Source organism: Typopeltis vanoorti, chromosome 17 (genome assembly GCF_054136105.1).
Source record: "Typopeltis vanoorti isolate ZY-2024b chromosome 17, IOZ_Tvanoo_1.0, whole genome shotgun sequence".
NCBI lineage: Eukaryota > Metazoa > Arthropoda > Arachnida > Uropygi > Thelyphonidae > Typopeltis > Typopeltis vanoorti.
In genome coordinates, this window is record NC_143565.1 from 92,880,122 (window position 1) to 92,893,834 (window position 13,713).

Sequence of the window (13,713 nt, forward strand, 5' to 3'; positions counted from 1 at the left end):
TTTCACCCTCTGTGCCATATATGTCATGCGTCCTGTCATTGAGTGGAACTACCACTGAGTTAAATGATCCCTCAGAGCACTCATTGTTGGGTAATGGGTAATCTGAGGGATCGCATGAGTTTTTGGAGAGGTATTCCTGCACTTAAATGTGCCTCAGTAAAGGTTGAAACTGGTCTGGGTAGTGATCCATCCCATAATACATAGCATTATACTTGTCCACAAGGATATGTGCTTTGCATTATGGGATACTAAGGCAATTGATGTGAAGTCATTAGCCTCTATATACAAGTAGCCCAATTGTGAAGTTGGTTCACATGCAAATTCTGTTTGCTTATACTTGGATAAAAGATGAAACCAGGAATATAATTTCTTGGCATCTTTAATTTATAGTATAACTAAGTCGAAAAACTTTCAATAAAGTTGGAAAAACAATAGTAATGACTGATGGGCCTGCACAGATGGGATTACTAAGAAGAATGATGTGGATTTGCTTGATAGAAAAGTTAAATTAGACAAATACTTGAAAGAGCAAACCAAAAATAGAAGCTTACTGACCGACATCAGGAAGAAGAGGAATAAGCCATAAACTAAAAGAAGATTGACCAACGTGGCCAAGGAGGATTTGAAGAAAGCAGTATCAAACTGTATACCTAGAGTCAGAGGAATAAATCACATAGGAGTGAAATGGTTGAGTAGCATCATTAAGAAGGATGTAAAGAAAAAAAGTTGTAAAGGGTATATAAAGAGAAGCTTAGGAGCAGAAGGCACAGTCAATAAAGGTGACTAATATGGTAAGGAAAGCAAAAGCAGATTAAGAGAAGAAGTTATCCAAACAGGCCAAAGAAAATTCCAAATAGTTCTTTCAGTATGTGACAAGTAAAAGGAAGAATGACTGTGGAAGGATAACTTTAACAAGTGCTGATGATAGGAAGGTAACAATTTATTTTTACCAATTATTATTATTGGTAAAAATTTACCAATTTATTAACAGTTTCTAAGCATATGAAATAGTTGAGTCAATGCATGATAATTTTGCAAGGATGTGTTATCCAGGTGGAAATATAATGCAGGATGTAACATTGCCAGACGTGAGAATAGAACCAGATGATTTGGAGATGCTTAGAATATTGCAGAACCATTATGCAAGGATGACCAAAAGATTGGATGATATATCAGCCTATTGTACACCCTCTGTCCAAAAAGAAACCGAACTTTTGATAGAAAATAAAACATAGCCCAATTATAATTATTCAAATCATTTATTTCAATCAATATACTCTCCCTCAGTTTCGATACAGCGTTTGGCATGGTCGATTATATCGTTAAATGAGTTTTTTATATTGGTATTTGGGATACTGTTGAGGGTCGTGGTTACTGCCGCCTGACCGTTTTCAATGGTGTCGTATCGCTTTCCTTTCATCGACAGATGAAGTCGGGGGAAGAGAAAAAAGTCACAGGGTGCTAAATCAACTAAATACGACGAGTAATTAACACACAACCTTTGTTTTTGCTCAAAAACTATCTCACAGTGTTCGAACGATGAGATGGTACATTATCGTGCTAAAGTGACCAGCTGCCTGCATCACGATATTCATGCCGTACGCGACGAATTCTCGCTATCAATCGCTTCAAACCTTCGAGATAAAACTCACCATTGACCGGTTGGTCAGGCGGAACAATTTCTTTGTGGATCGTAGAGACAAGTCAGCATTGTCTTTACTTTTGACTTCTCCAAGCTACTTTTTTTTCCCGGATGCTTCTCTTCTGGTGGTCTCCACTCAGCACTCTGGCGCTTTGTTTCGGGCTCGTACTCAAAACACCACATTTCGTCACCAGTAACGATCGTTTCAAGGAAGTCTGAGTCCTTACGAGCGGTTTTAATGAGGTCCTTGCAGTGTTCAATTCGATACATTCTTTTGGTCGTCGGTCAACTCGTGGGGAACAAATCGCGAATTTAATTTACGAAGGCCCAAACTCGGTTGTGCGCAGTTGATTTTTGAATCTCCAATTCATCTTCAATCAATCTCATGGATGATTTCGGGTTTTCTTTGATGAAATCACTCACTCTTTGGATGTTACAACTTTGCTCAGTCCAGTTTTTGGACTGCCCAGCTTTTCGTCATCTTCAAGTGTCTCACGACCACTTTGAAATCGCTTAAACCACTCGAAAACTTGAGTACGGGATAAGCATTCATCACCGTATGCTTTTTGAAGCATTTGTTGCGTTTGTACAACATTTACCAAGTTTAACACAAAAGTCAATTGCAGCTCTCTGTTTGAAACTCATTTTCCGACCGTTCGTCAAAACACGCTGTCACTCTTGGGACTATAACTCGGCTTCTGAAACAAATGTCATAAATAGTTGACACAACACTAATGAAGGTTGCTGCTTTCGACAACGAAAAGATACAACAGGTGGCGCCACTAGTTTCTTCTATTTTCGAAAAGTTCAGTTTCTTTTTGGACAGAGGGTGGATAATGGGAATTGCATCTGACTAGGCTGTTTAACTTTAGTGTTAACTCTGGTAAAGTCTCAAAGGAGTGAAGATAATATATTATTTACTACAATATACTACTCAATCAACCTTGAGTATTTTCTCCAGGGATATCCTCCTCAGAAAATTTTCTTTTTTCGTGGGAAGGAGAAAAGTAGGCTATTGTTAATTTATAACATCCCACTAATGACAAGTGCTTCCTTCAGATCTCCCCCCCCCCCATTTCTTGTTTCATCTTGCTGATTCCAGTGACGGTAATCTTTTAGGTAATCTTTTATTTCGCTCCTTCAGTAACTCTACTTCCTTCCTCTTAAGTCAAAAAATATGAAATCTTTTTGAAATCTATCATTCAGTTTGAATCACATAATTCAATTTCACATTGAATTATGTGATTTAAAGATGATTTGTTATAAGCTATTTTTATTTAAAATGAGTATTAATAGCATTATAGCATTAATAAACTTTATTAATGCTACAATACCATAATTAATCTTATTTGCTAAGTCTGTTATGTCTATCAATTTTGTGGATTTTCTGACTCATCTAACTTGTTTTGTTGAATGGAAAACCAGTTACAGGAGGAAAAAAAAAAAGAAGTCTACCATCTATATGAGACCAGGTAACTCGCCATCAATTGAAAAGTCGATAAAAATTCCTGACATCCTGGATGGGATGTCAGGGGTTTATATCAAACCAAAGGGCTACCAAATGGAACTCTCATTTGGAATAGACAAGTCCTTTGGCTTGTTTATTCCAACTGACCTTGAGTTTTACCAGGGTTCAAATTCTGTCTATAACATGAACCATTATCAGGTCTTTTCAATCAAATGGTGAATTAGACCTCCACCGGAGGTGGATGTTTTTCATCCCTCAAAACAGGCAAACTGGCCCCATGAACATACAGATATGCAGACATTAATACTTGCCCCTTGGAAGCTGCAGCACTGGCTGGTAATTCGCAATAACCCCTAATCTACTTGCCTAAGAGATGGATAGACTGAAGAAGAAGAAAAAGAATTAAGAACGGCATTAGTTAGACCAAAGGGAAAAAGTTGGTATATTAAAAATGGGATGAATCCAGATTGTTTAACTTCATATCAGAAGCCATGCGGGATAGAATAGGTTAGTGGATCATTTCTCCTGTATGTCAAATGAAAGAGGCAAGCATTCAAAAATTTCATTTAAAAGGCGGTGATTTACAAAAAGTTCACTATTCAATACTCAGAATTATTTTTTTGTTCTAAAAAAAAAAAAAAAAGCTTAGCACCGGCTCTCTAGATTCTCAAATTTTAAATTCAAATTCTCCAGTTTTTAAAATAGTGGCTTTTCTTCTCACAAGTAAATAACTCTCCAGTAAATGGATTTAATAGCATGTGTTTTTATGTGTAAGCTCTTGGAATCACAATTCCTCAAACTTAGGACCAGGATAACAATTAATAGTTTAATAAATAATAATTATTATTATTCAGTCATGCATCACTCTCCAAACAAAAAATCTACTCTGCTAGAAACCACCTCTACTAACCACACTCTTATGCAACTTTTTCTCTCTCTCTCATCATGTATTGAAAAATTTCTTTTGTGTCAATCTTAGAGAACTCCCTTTAGTAACTTATAAGTTTATATCATGTCTTCTCTTTTCTGCTTTTCAACAAGAATTTGCATCATATACACCTTTAATCTATCCTCAGACATTCCACATACAAATCAACTAGCTTGATCAATCCTCTTTGCCTCCACCATCTCCTCCTCATTTTCAAGAAACCTAGGTGGCAAAATCTGTGCATAGTATTCAAGATTTCCCCATAATAGCTTTATAAAGAGGGATAACAATCATCCTATCTCTACTTTTCAGCATCCAAATAATCCTTTGAGTTACTTTGCCAACTTTTGCAATGTGCACTTTGAACTTCAACTGTCTGTCCAACATCACCTCCGAATTCCTAGCTTCATTAGTTTCCTGCAAGCCAATAACACCAATGTAATACGTGGTGTATAATTTTTTCATCCCAAAGTGCATAACCTTACATTTTACAACATTAAATTGATCCTTTGCCCACCTAGTTAATTTAGATCAACCTGCAGGATGTCTGTATCAACTTTATCAACTACTACCCTCTCCAGTTTTTCATCAACTGAATAACCCCCCCCCCTCCAAAAAAAAATCATTTCCTATATCGTTAATATACAAATTAAATAGTAATGGCCTTGACACTGGGCCTTGAGGCATTCCATTAGTCATCCCCTCCCAGCCTAGATTCCACTCCATTATATACTATTCTGTGGTGTCTGTCTGTGAGCCACTTCCAGCCATGTCACAACTAGCTTTATATCCATTCCCATTTTCTCCGACTTATGTAATAGTTTTCCCAATGTAGTATTCTGTGAAGTTTTTTTTTTTTTTTTTTTGAAATTTTAGATTTAAAGTTTTTGTTTAGATGTGATTCATCTTACATTTACATTAAAAATTTAATGAAACTTTAATGAGTGCTCAATGTTTCAACCTGCTGGCCTGGCTGGCCAAGTGGTTAGCGTATCTGCTCTCCAGCCAAAAAGGCTGTGGGGGTTCGAATCCTGCCATGGGCATGGATGTTTGTGATTGTCTGTGAAAATACTATTGGTGCTGGTGGGCAGTAGATGGCATTGGTGTAGATGATGCGGTTCGCTGTAGTTGGTAGATTGAGTGGCAGAGACAGACAGCTGTAGAGTAGGTGCCCTCTCTCAATGAGTCTTTGGACTCCCTGGAGGTGTCGTGTAGTATTAATAATAATAATATTTGAAGTCATCAATAGGAACAGAGTACAAGTGAACATATAGGTAACAAATATGACAATTAACCAAGCTGCTAGCCTGACATGGTAAATAAACCCCAAAAAACTACAAACTATATGGTGCTGTATGTGTGAGGGGGTGGACATTATCATCACCAGACCTTCATAGAATCAAGACTCATTGTGGGAGGTCATCACTATCAAACACCATACTCGTCAAACCCTGCATCAGTTCAGAGCATTTTAAAATTTTTTCCACTTGCGACCCCTTTATGCCTGAGAAATTTTTATGCGATGGCGGATATATATAAGTATATAAAATAGGCATACAAATCATACAGTTACTGGTAATAAATCATAAAGAAATTTATTTTAAAGCAATTCTTTGGTATACATATAATTTTACTATTTACATAAAGAATTACAATACAATAGTCTCGAATCTGAGATGAGGTGCTTCTGGCAGTGTTCATTGGCGTTGCGTGTTGTGATGGCATGCGCAGCACAAAGTGCGCATGTTGTGTGTTCAGAACCAGGGCTGTAGTGAAGTAGTGTGTGATGCAACACTGGCAAGCGTTGCCAGAAACATCTCAGATTCATTATGTGTTCGATTTTGAATTAATTTTTTGGTCATTGTGTGTTCAGAAACCTTTAACTGTTGCCAAATTTTTCATGGCCCCACATTCGGTTCTGCAACCCCATTTGGGGTCACGACCCACAGTCTGCATACACTATTGGCAATGCATTGCACTCACCCACCTCCACTCCCTTGCTCAAACCCTCTTTAAACTACTTCCAAGGATGGCTTCTTGTTTATACTTCTCCTCACTGTGATTCAAACCTTAAAAGTAACATGTGTGTATGTGTATTATGGAATTATCTGGCATATTTGAAAAACATTTCTAGATTTAATGAAATTTAAATATGATAGGTAACCTGAATATGCAAGCTATTTATTGCATTCAAGAGATCACATAAATAAATAATGTAGACACATTTTGTTATGTTTATGTTAGTTTCATGTAGAGAAAAAAAAAAAGAGTATTAAAAACATTTTCAAAAATTCAGGTTATGTATGTGATTTGGAAAAAATTCTTACATAACTGAGAAAAATGGATATCATTTTTCAAATCAGTATAGTAAACTGGAAACACACTGGAAAGTATTCAAATGTAAACCCTATTGGATGAGTTCAGTGGTACACCCAGGGGGGAAGGCAATGGGGCCCTGGCCCCCTCCAAAAGAAAAAAACACTAGAAAATTTTTCAAAAAATATTTTCCTAATTAAAATCCATTTTTTTTATTTATGTTGTGTCGTGTCTTCTATTTCTACACTATTTATGAATTAGTGGTCACATAAGGTAGGAATACCCTATAGCTCTTGGGAATCACAGCTGCTGTGAACACAAGGCGAATGAAGTAGTGCTCGGGCAGACTGAGCGCTAGTTCGTTTGCCTGAGCTGGGCCAGAGGAAATCACGTGTATCATGTATTGGCGATCACTGCAGATGCTTAGTCATAGGTCGTATGCAATGTGTAACATGTATTCTCAAATTGTTCACTCAACTTGGCCCCCCCCCCAAGATTAAATCCTGAGTGCACCACTGGATGAGTTGATTTGGTCGGCTGATCTTATTAAAATAAGATTACTTCTAAAAGTCCCATAGAGATTCATAGCCCTAACTACCTAATTGTGCATCCTGATCCTAAATATCATATTTAAATTTGAATTGCTACTCCAGAATGCAAGTTGGCCAGTAATTAGAAATTTCTATGTGTAATACATTTAAAAGTCTATTAACACACATTTGAATTCGAGTGTGCAGATTTGGTGAACTGGCTTATGAAATGAAGAGATTTTGGAAATGTCCAAAGTAACTGGAGGGCAGAAACAGAGTAAGGAATCCCACTGACAGTACTTGATGGATTGGAGAGGTGATATCACTATGATGGTTAAGTTAGTGAAAAATATTTTTTAAGATAATGCCTCCATAGAGTCAAAGAACTATTTACCATTATTCTCTCTTACACACATGCACAATGCTCATTAAACCATGGTTTAAACTCATACAAGGATTCAGCACTTGCTACACACTCTCAGAAGCCTTCATAGCTCAGTTGATATAGACAAGCCCTTTGGTTGAAAAGACTCAAGTTTGAATCCCATCCACAATGAGAGGAACCTTTATCAGGTGCTTTCAATCAAATGGTGAGTTAGCCATTCTCATACAGAGGTGGAGGGATTTTCATCCCTCGAAACAGGAAAACTGGCTCCGTGAACACAAATATCTGCAGACAGGATATTAACTATGAGATGGAAGAAATTAGAGCCTTACCGTCTTATCTTTCAGCTTGAATTATGGATATCAGGTAGAGATTGATAATAGTCAACCTCATGGATAGAAATGACAGTTGATAGAACAGGACGCATTCTCAGGCAATACATTCCTTTCATCAGCAATCTGGACCCATTCAGAATTGGGTTTCTGTTTGACCTCATTTCTCTCTATTTGTCATGTACTGAAAAATTTCTTTTGTGTCAATCTTTTACAACCCCTTTAGCAATATGTAAATTTCTAACATATCCTCTCTTTTCACTGTTAACTAGACTGCAATCCACACACCTTCAATCTGTCCTCATAGGAGATATTTCACAGACCTGTCACTAGCTTGGTCATTCATCTCTGAATCATTTCCTCCACCTTCTGATCCCCGAAAAAACCCAGGTGACTAAATCTATGCACAGTAGTCAAAATGTGGCCAAATCATAACCTTATAAAGAGGAATAATACCCTCCCTAACTTTACATGTCAATGTGTGCTTCAAAATTCAATAATATTTTACAAAAAACTTGTGTGACACAGAATATATTTTTCTTTTACCATTGATGGACTTCCATGTAGTCAAAAGCAGCATCATGGAAGATCCACCCTAACAGTCACATTGACTGTATAATAAGTTCATTCATGATCAGTGTATTTACCACTGATCATGAATGTATTGTTCCTTGACCATCACATCTTTTGTTCTCAAAGGGAAGAACATTCTTCCCCTTTAAAATCTCCAGTACTTTTGTGGTAAGTTGTTCTTAGCAACTTCTGTTTCAACCACATATCTTTTTCTATTTACCATGCTATGTAGATTGCAATTCCTCAATTTCCCTACAGTCAACAATCTATAATCCTGATATTTTCAGGATTATTGATCCTGATATTTCAAGGAGAAAAAACTTTTCCAGAGTTTTTCTCTTTTAAATCCATACACTCAAATCTGTGCTTAGCCAGATGTTATCAATCATCTAATAAAAACAGAACAGCTACTTATTTACCAAACATAGCCTTTATCAATCCCTTTCATGCCTTCAGTAAGAAAGTGGTGGTGTCATATTCTAATGATGAAAATCATTACCATCTGAAGAGTTTCACAAAACATCCTTGACACAGTGGAATTTAGACTGGCAGCAAAGTAGAGAAGCTACTTATGTGTTATAGGTTTCAGCTTTTTGTGAGTGCAATTATTATAAAAAATAAATGATGTTTTCAATTTTGTAAAAATCACTAACATTGTTTTAGAAATCACACTCCTATCACTTAAAAGGAAATTTTACACCTTTTTTTTTTTACTATATATATATATATATATATATATATTATGCACTGCAAATATTACATATCCATTCTCTTCTGGATCCTGCAAAATTTCCTCACCACAGTGGAAAGGTGACCAAATTTATGCACAACAATCCATATGTGAGGATAATCAAGGTCTTGTACAGAGTGCAAACCATCACCCCCCGATCTCTATCTCAATGTCCTCCTTATGAGAGCAAAAAGTTACTGTGCAAACTCTGCAGCAGCAGCATTCACCCATGAACTTCAGGCCTCCATCAATTGTCCCCCCCTCCAGATCCCATATCTCGTCAACAATCATGATATGCAATCGTTTCATTTCTAAGTATAATTACTAACCCTATAATATTAAAAGGCAATTATGTTCATCTGTTCAATATGAGTCTAAATTTTCTTGAAAGTACTTGACATTAGGAACATGTCTTATAACTCCCCCCCAACCAGCTTTGCATTATCAGCAGACAACTGAATATCCTCTCAATATGGATAAAATATCATTGATAAATAAGATGAACAATAGTATACAAGAACATGCTACTGTTCTTGTACACTGCTATTTCATCTTATTTATTATTCATTTGGGACTGCCAAATGCCATAGCAAAATCCAAAACTATAACCATATATGAGTTTCCCCTCTCTCTTATCCAGATGTTTTTTCCTAACTACAAGTAAACTGCAACCAAAACTTATTCAAGCTGAATACTCTATAAAATCATGTGTATATCAACAAAGTTCCAGTATTTTGTTTCTAAACATTCTCTCCAGTACTTAAATACAACTGTAGATATACAAACTAGTATATAATTGGATATCTGTCTTAGTATGATTGCTCTCTTTCTAATCATTTGGAAACCGTTCCCATTACAAGATTCTCCATTAAACAACCAGATCAAAAGCAGAGTTAACTATTTTTGCACATTCCCTAAAATACATGGAAATATATCATCTGGCTCCCATAGCCTTATTTAACATCTAACCCTATCAAAACACTTCATACATGTCTGGTTCATTCACTTCCAGTCTCACTTCCCTCCAGTGGTGGCCCCTGAAGTTTTAAGTGGGGGTGCTGCCTATATAAAATAATTTTTTAAAAAATTCTTTTTTTCCTAATTAGTGACCAAATTATTAATAAATAAATCTGTAGATTTATTTATTAATAAATTGGTTGCTGATTAGGAAAAAAATAATTTTTTAAAAATTATTTTGTATAGGCAGCACCCCCACTTAAAACATAATTATTTTCACTCTTGCTTGTCACATAGCAGAAGAAGCTGGTTTGAATCCAGCAAAATATTAGCAGGCTTTATTAATGAATACATAGGCATCTCCAATGCCTGTGTAGTAATGATAAAAAAAAAAACTTTAAGTTCATTATGTTTATCTATGGTATTCTATTATTAATTAGCATCAGAGTTGAACAAAAAAAAAGTTTAAAATCAATAAAGGTGAGTTTTTAATATCTGCCCAGCTTAAGTGATAGAAAGCAGGATATTTGAAGCACTTGAAAATTAGTACTTGTACTGAATGTACATTTTTTAGAGTACTCTTCCCAGCTCTATGCATGGAACTGAAAGTGAAGATGTGTAATATATTTATGCATGAAATGGTACAAACTAACAATATTCCAAGAAGAGAAATATGCTTATCTAGAAATTCAGATATTCTTGAATGTAAGAATATTAGCAGTTTCAATTCTACCTGTCACAGTGTCTGCCAAGCCGGCCAAGTGATTAGCATATCCACTCTCCAGCCAAGAGGCAGTGGGTTCAAATCTGCCAGGGGCATGGATGTTTTTGATTGTCCTACTAGCTCTTTGTGGAAAGGGCATCTGCAACCTACATTTCTTCTAGCAGAAGGCTTTGCTCCCAAAACCTAATGAGGTACTAGAGTACCCATATGGTGTCAATATGGCATCACATAACAGTGCCAACCATTCTTTGCTTAAATTAATTTTTCTAGCAGATTTAATACCTTCTCTGGGTAATGCATTTGTTCACTCATGGCAGTACTATAAGTTCTGAAATGCTTCATGGGATTGATACTAAAAAAAAAATTATTTACTAAATGCTAACCTTTATCACCAAATTATAAATTAAAATCGCATAATTTCTTACTTCTCCTCTCTTTCAAACTCTGTAATTTTGTTTCAATGTATTTACTGACAGCAAATATTCCTCATTCCTAATACTGCATTGGATTATCTCTGTGCTGCCCTCTCTGCATTTTATTTATTTTAAAAAAATTCTCTTTACTAATAAAAAAGAAAATAGACTTAGCAAGTTTGCAGCAGATATTTTAAAAGCATTATTGTTTGTGCAAGGTAAAATGAGAAATGGAGTATTATATCATCAAAACTGTTGAGTATGTTTTGGGGTGAGTATATTTTATTTGTTAATTGCATTTGTTTTCAACCATTAAATTTTGCAGAAGAAAAATCATCATCATCAGTTTATATTTAGATGGGAAATTCTGCTATCTTGGTATAAGGCTTACTGGAGTAAATAGAGAGAGATGTCATTTTTTTCTAAAAAAAACAAAAAACATTAGCGCACTGTATTCTAATTATTACTCGATAATACATTAACACTATTAGAAGCTTATAAGCTAGGAAACTCAAACTGATGAGTACAGTTCCCCCCCCCTCCCCCTTTTTTTTTTTTTTTTTTTAATTGAACCATTGTTTACAGTCTGTGGAAGATCCCCAACTAGAGAACTTAACAAAAAAATGACATTTAAAATACAATAAATTGTTTTGGGCAAAATGGTTCCATGTTGGCTAATGATTAATGTGATTTTATTTCTGTTTTAATAGCCAGATCACTGCTATACTAGTAGTTAATACTAATATCTGTCTATTAAATGCCGAATTTTTTTTTTATAATAATTCCACCCACGGAGGTTGGAAAACATTAGTGAGATAAGTATTACATAATATAAGAACTCGGCTCTAGAAACTTAATATGATATCTTTTTAAGCCACTTCAGGCCTCCAAGGAGCAAGGCAATTTCACATGAAGTGGTTGATTGTAAAAACATTCATACTATGCAGGGTTGGAATTCGTAACCTCTTGGTTGGTGCACAACAGATACTATCCACTATGCTACTCAGATCAACAACATGAAAAGATTGTAAACAAAACAAAACATGCCAGTAATTTAATTCCTAAAATACAAAACTGAAAACTGTTTCCCTAGTCCAATGTTTGGTTATCTTTAAATATATTTTAAAATTTCTTTATGAAATGAATTTTCACGAATGATACTAGCAAAAAATTCTATATACTTTGTTAAATATTTGTATACCTTACATATTCATAACTGACCTATGTTTGTCATTATAGAACACTTTGCTAATTGTATGATAACCTCTAAAGACAGTAAATTACAGGAATTTTAATCTTGGAAATGCTTAATGATAATTTGAAGGGTAAAGTACTTTTTTAAAAATAGTTTCAATTTACAATCAAACTAAGACCAGTGATATATATGTATATATATATATATGCAAGCAGGTGAAAGAATGAATTGTGGTTTTAATGCTCTCTGTAATGAAATTTAATAGTGCATATAATGATATGATACATGTAGTGAAGATGGTGGATTGTACAATATTATGATGACTCATAGTGTAGGACAGTGACTGGTGTAGTATTCTATAGTCCAGTAATAACCTCCTATGATAAGTCATCAGACTCCATTGAGATGTCATGTAATAATAATAATAATAATATCTTGAGATGTCTTATGACAGTAGATTTCTTGAAAATTATTAACATTTCATTTTTTCATATACTTTTGTTAATTTTGTCTCACAGGCATTTATTATTAAATATCTTATCAGAATGAAATTGTCTTTACATAGAAAATTTCTACAGAAAATTAAATCATGAGGTAAATAAAAAAAACAAATATTTAAATTTTAACTTACCAATCTATTCAAAATACTAATCCAGACATGTATTCAAATGATATGGATTAAAATTAATGATAACAAATGTAAAAGTATATAGTTTTTGTATCATTGGTATGAGTGATACTGCATTATTACTGCTGATGTTGTGTTGTGTAGATCTACTCTAACTCATCTTAATAAAAAAAAAAAAAAGCAGTGCTGGGCTTTATTAAACATAGAAAGAAATTCAAATGCTAATAATATCAGAACTATGATAAACGTTCGTTTCTTTCTTAATGGCCACACATAATTAGTTAGTAAATTATGGATAATATGATTAATTCCTTTTCCTCTTGCCTGATATTCATATAATATCTCTTTAGGTATATAAAATATATAGGCCTGTATAATATATAGACTATAACATTAGGTCTATATATATTACATAACCACTTTATTTTTTTATTTTTTATGTAAATTGCTTACCTGGAGACGTAAAATTCGCACAGTGCTTCTCCTCCTTCCAGTGGTGGTGAGCTACATCGACTTTCTTCTACTCGTTGTTTTGGAGACTCAGTTTGATGAAATGTAGTGTCATCGGCTAACCACATTTCTTGTAATGAATTCGTGGTATACTTAAAAAGTCTTTTGATTCCAGAAATAAGCTATGATCCCTTAATTAGCTGTATATTTTATTACGCAAAAGCATTGCTCATATGTCACATTGTCTATACTCTGAAAAAAATATATATAAATATATATACGCACTGAAAAGTTAAATACATCTTTTAAAATCGCTTAGTGAATAGTGAAAGCTGATTATAAGCATGCTGACCGCTTATGGTGGCCTTAATAAAAGCCAAGCATCGCACACAATTTTTAATATGCTATCATTGCTATGCTGCCATAAAAAACAAAATCGAAA

At 34.7% G+C, this 13,713-nt stretch overlaps 1 protein-coding gene across 1 annotated transcript in view; it reads right to left on the reverse strand.

Moving 5' to 3' along the window:
* The window catches only part of LOC150097640 (serine/threonine-protein phosphatase 4 regulatory subunit 4-like), a 296,902-nt gene extending 283,503 nt beyond the window's left edge, over nt 1-13,399 (reverse strand). Inside the window, exon 1 of the mRNA XM_090406964.1 lies at nt 13,275-13,399. Within this exon, the coding sequence (XP_090263090.1) occupies nt 13,275-13,399 (125 nt within the window). The remainder of the gene's footprint in view (nt 1-13,274) is intronic.
* Between the last annotated feature and the right edge of the window lie 314 nt (nt 13,400-13,713).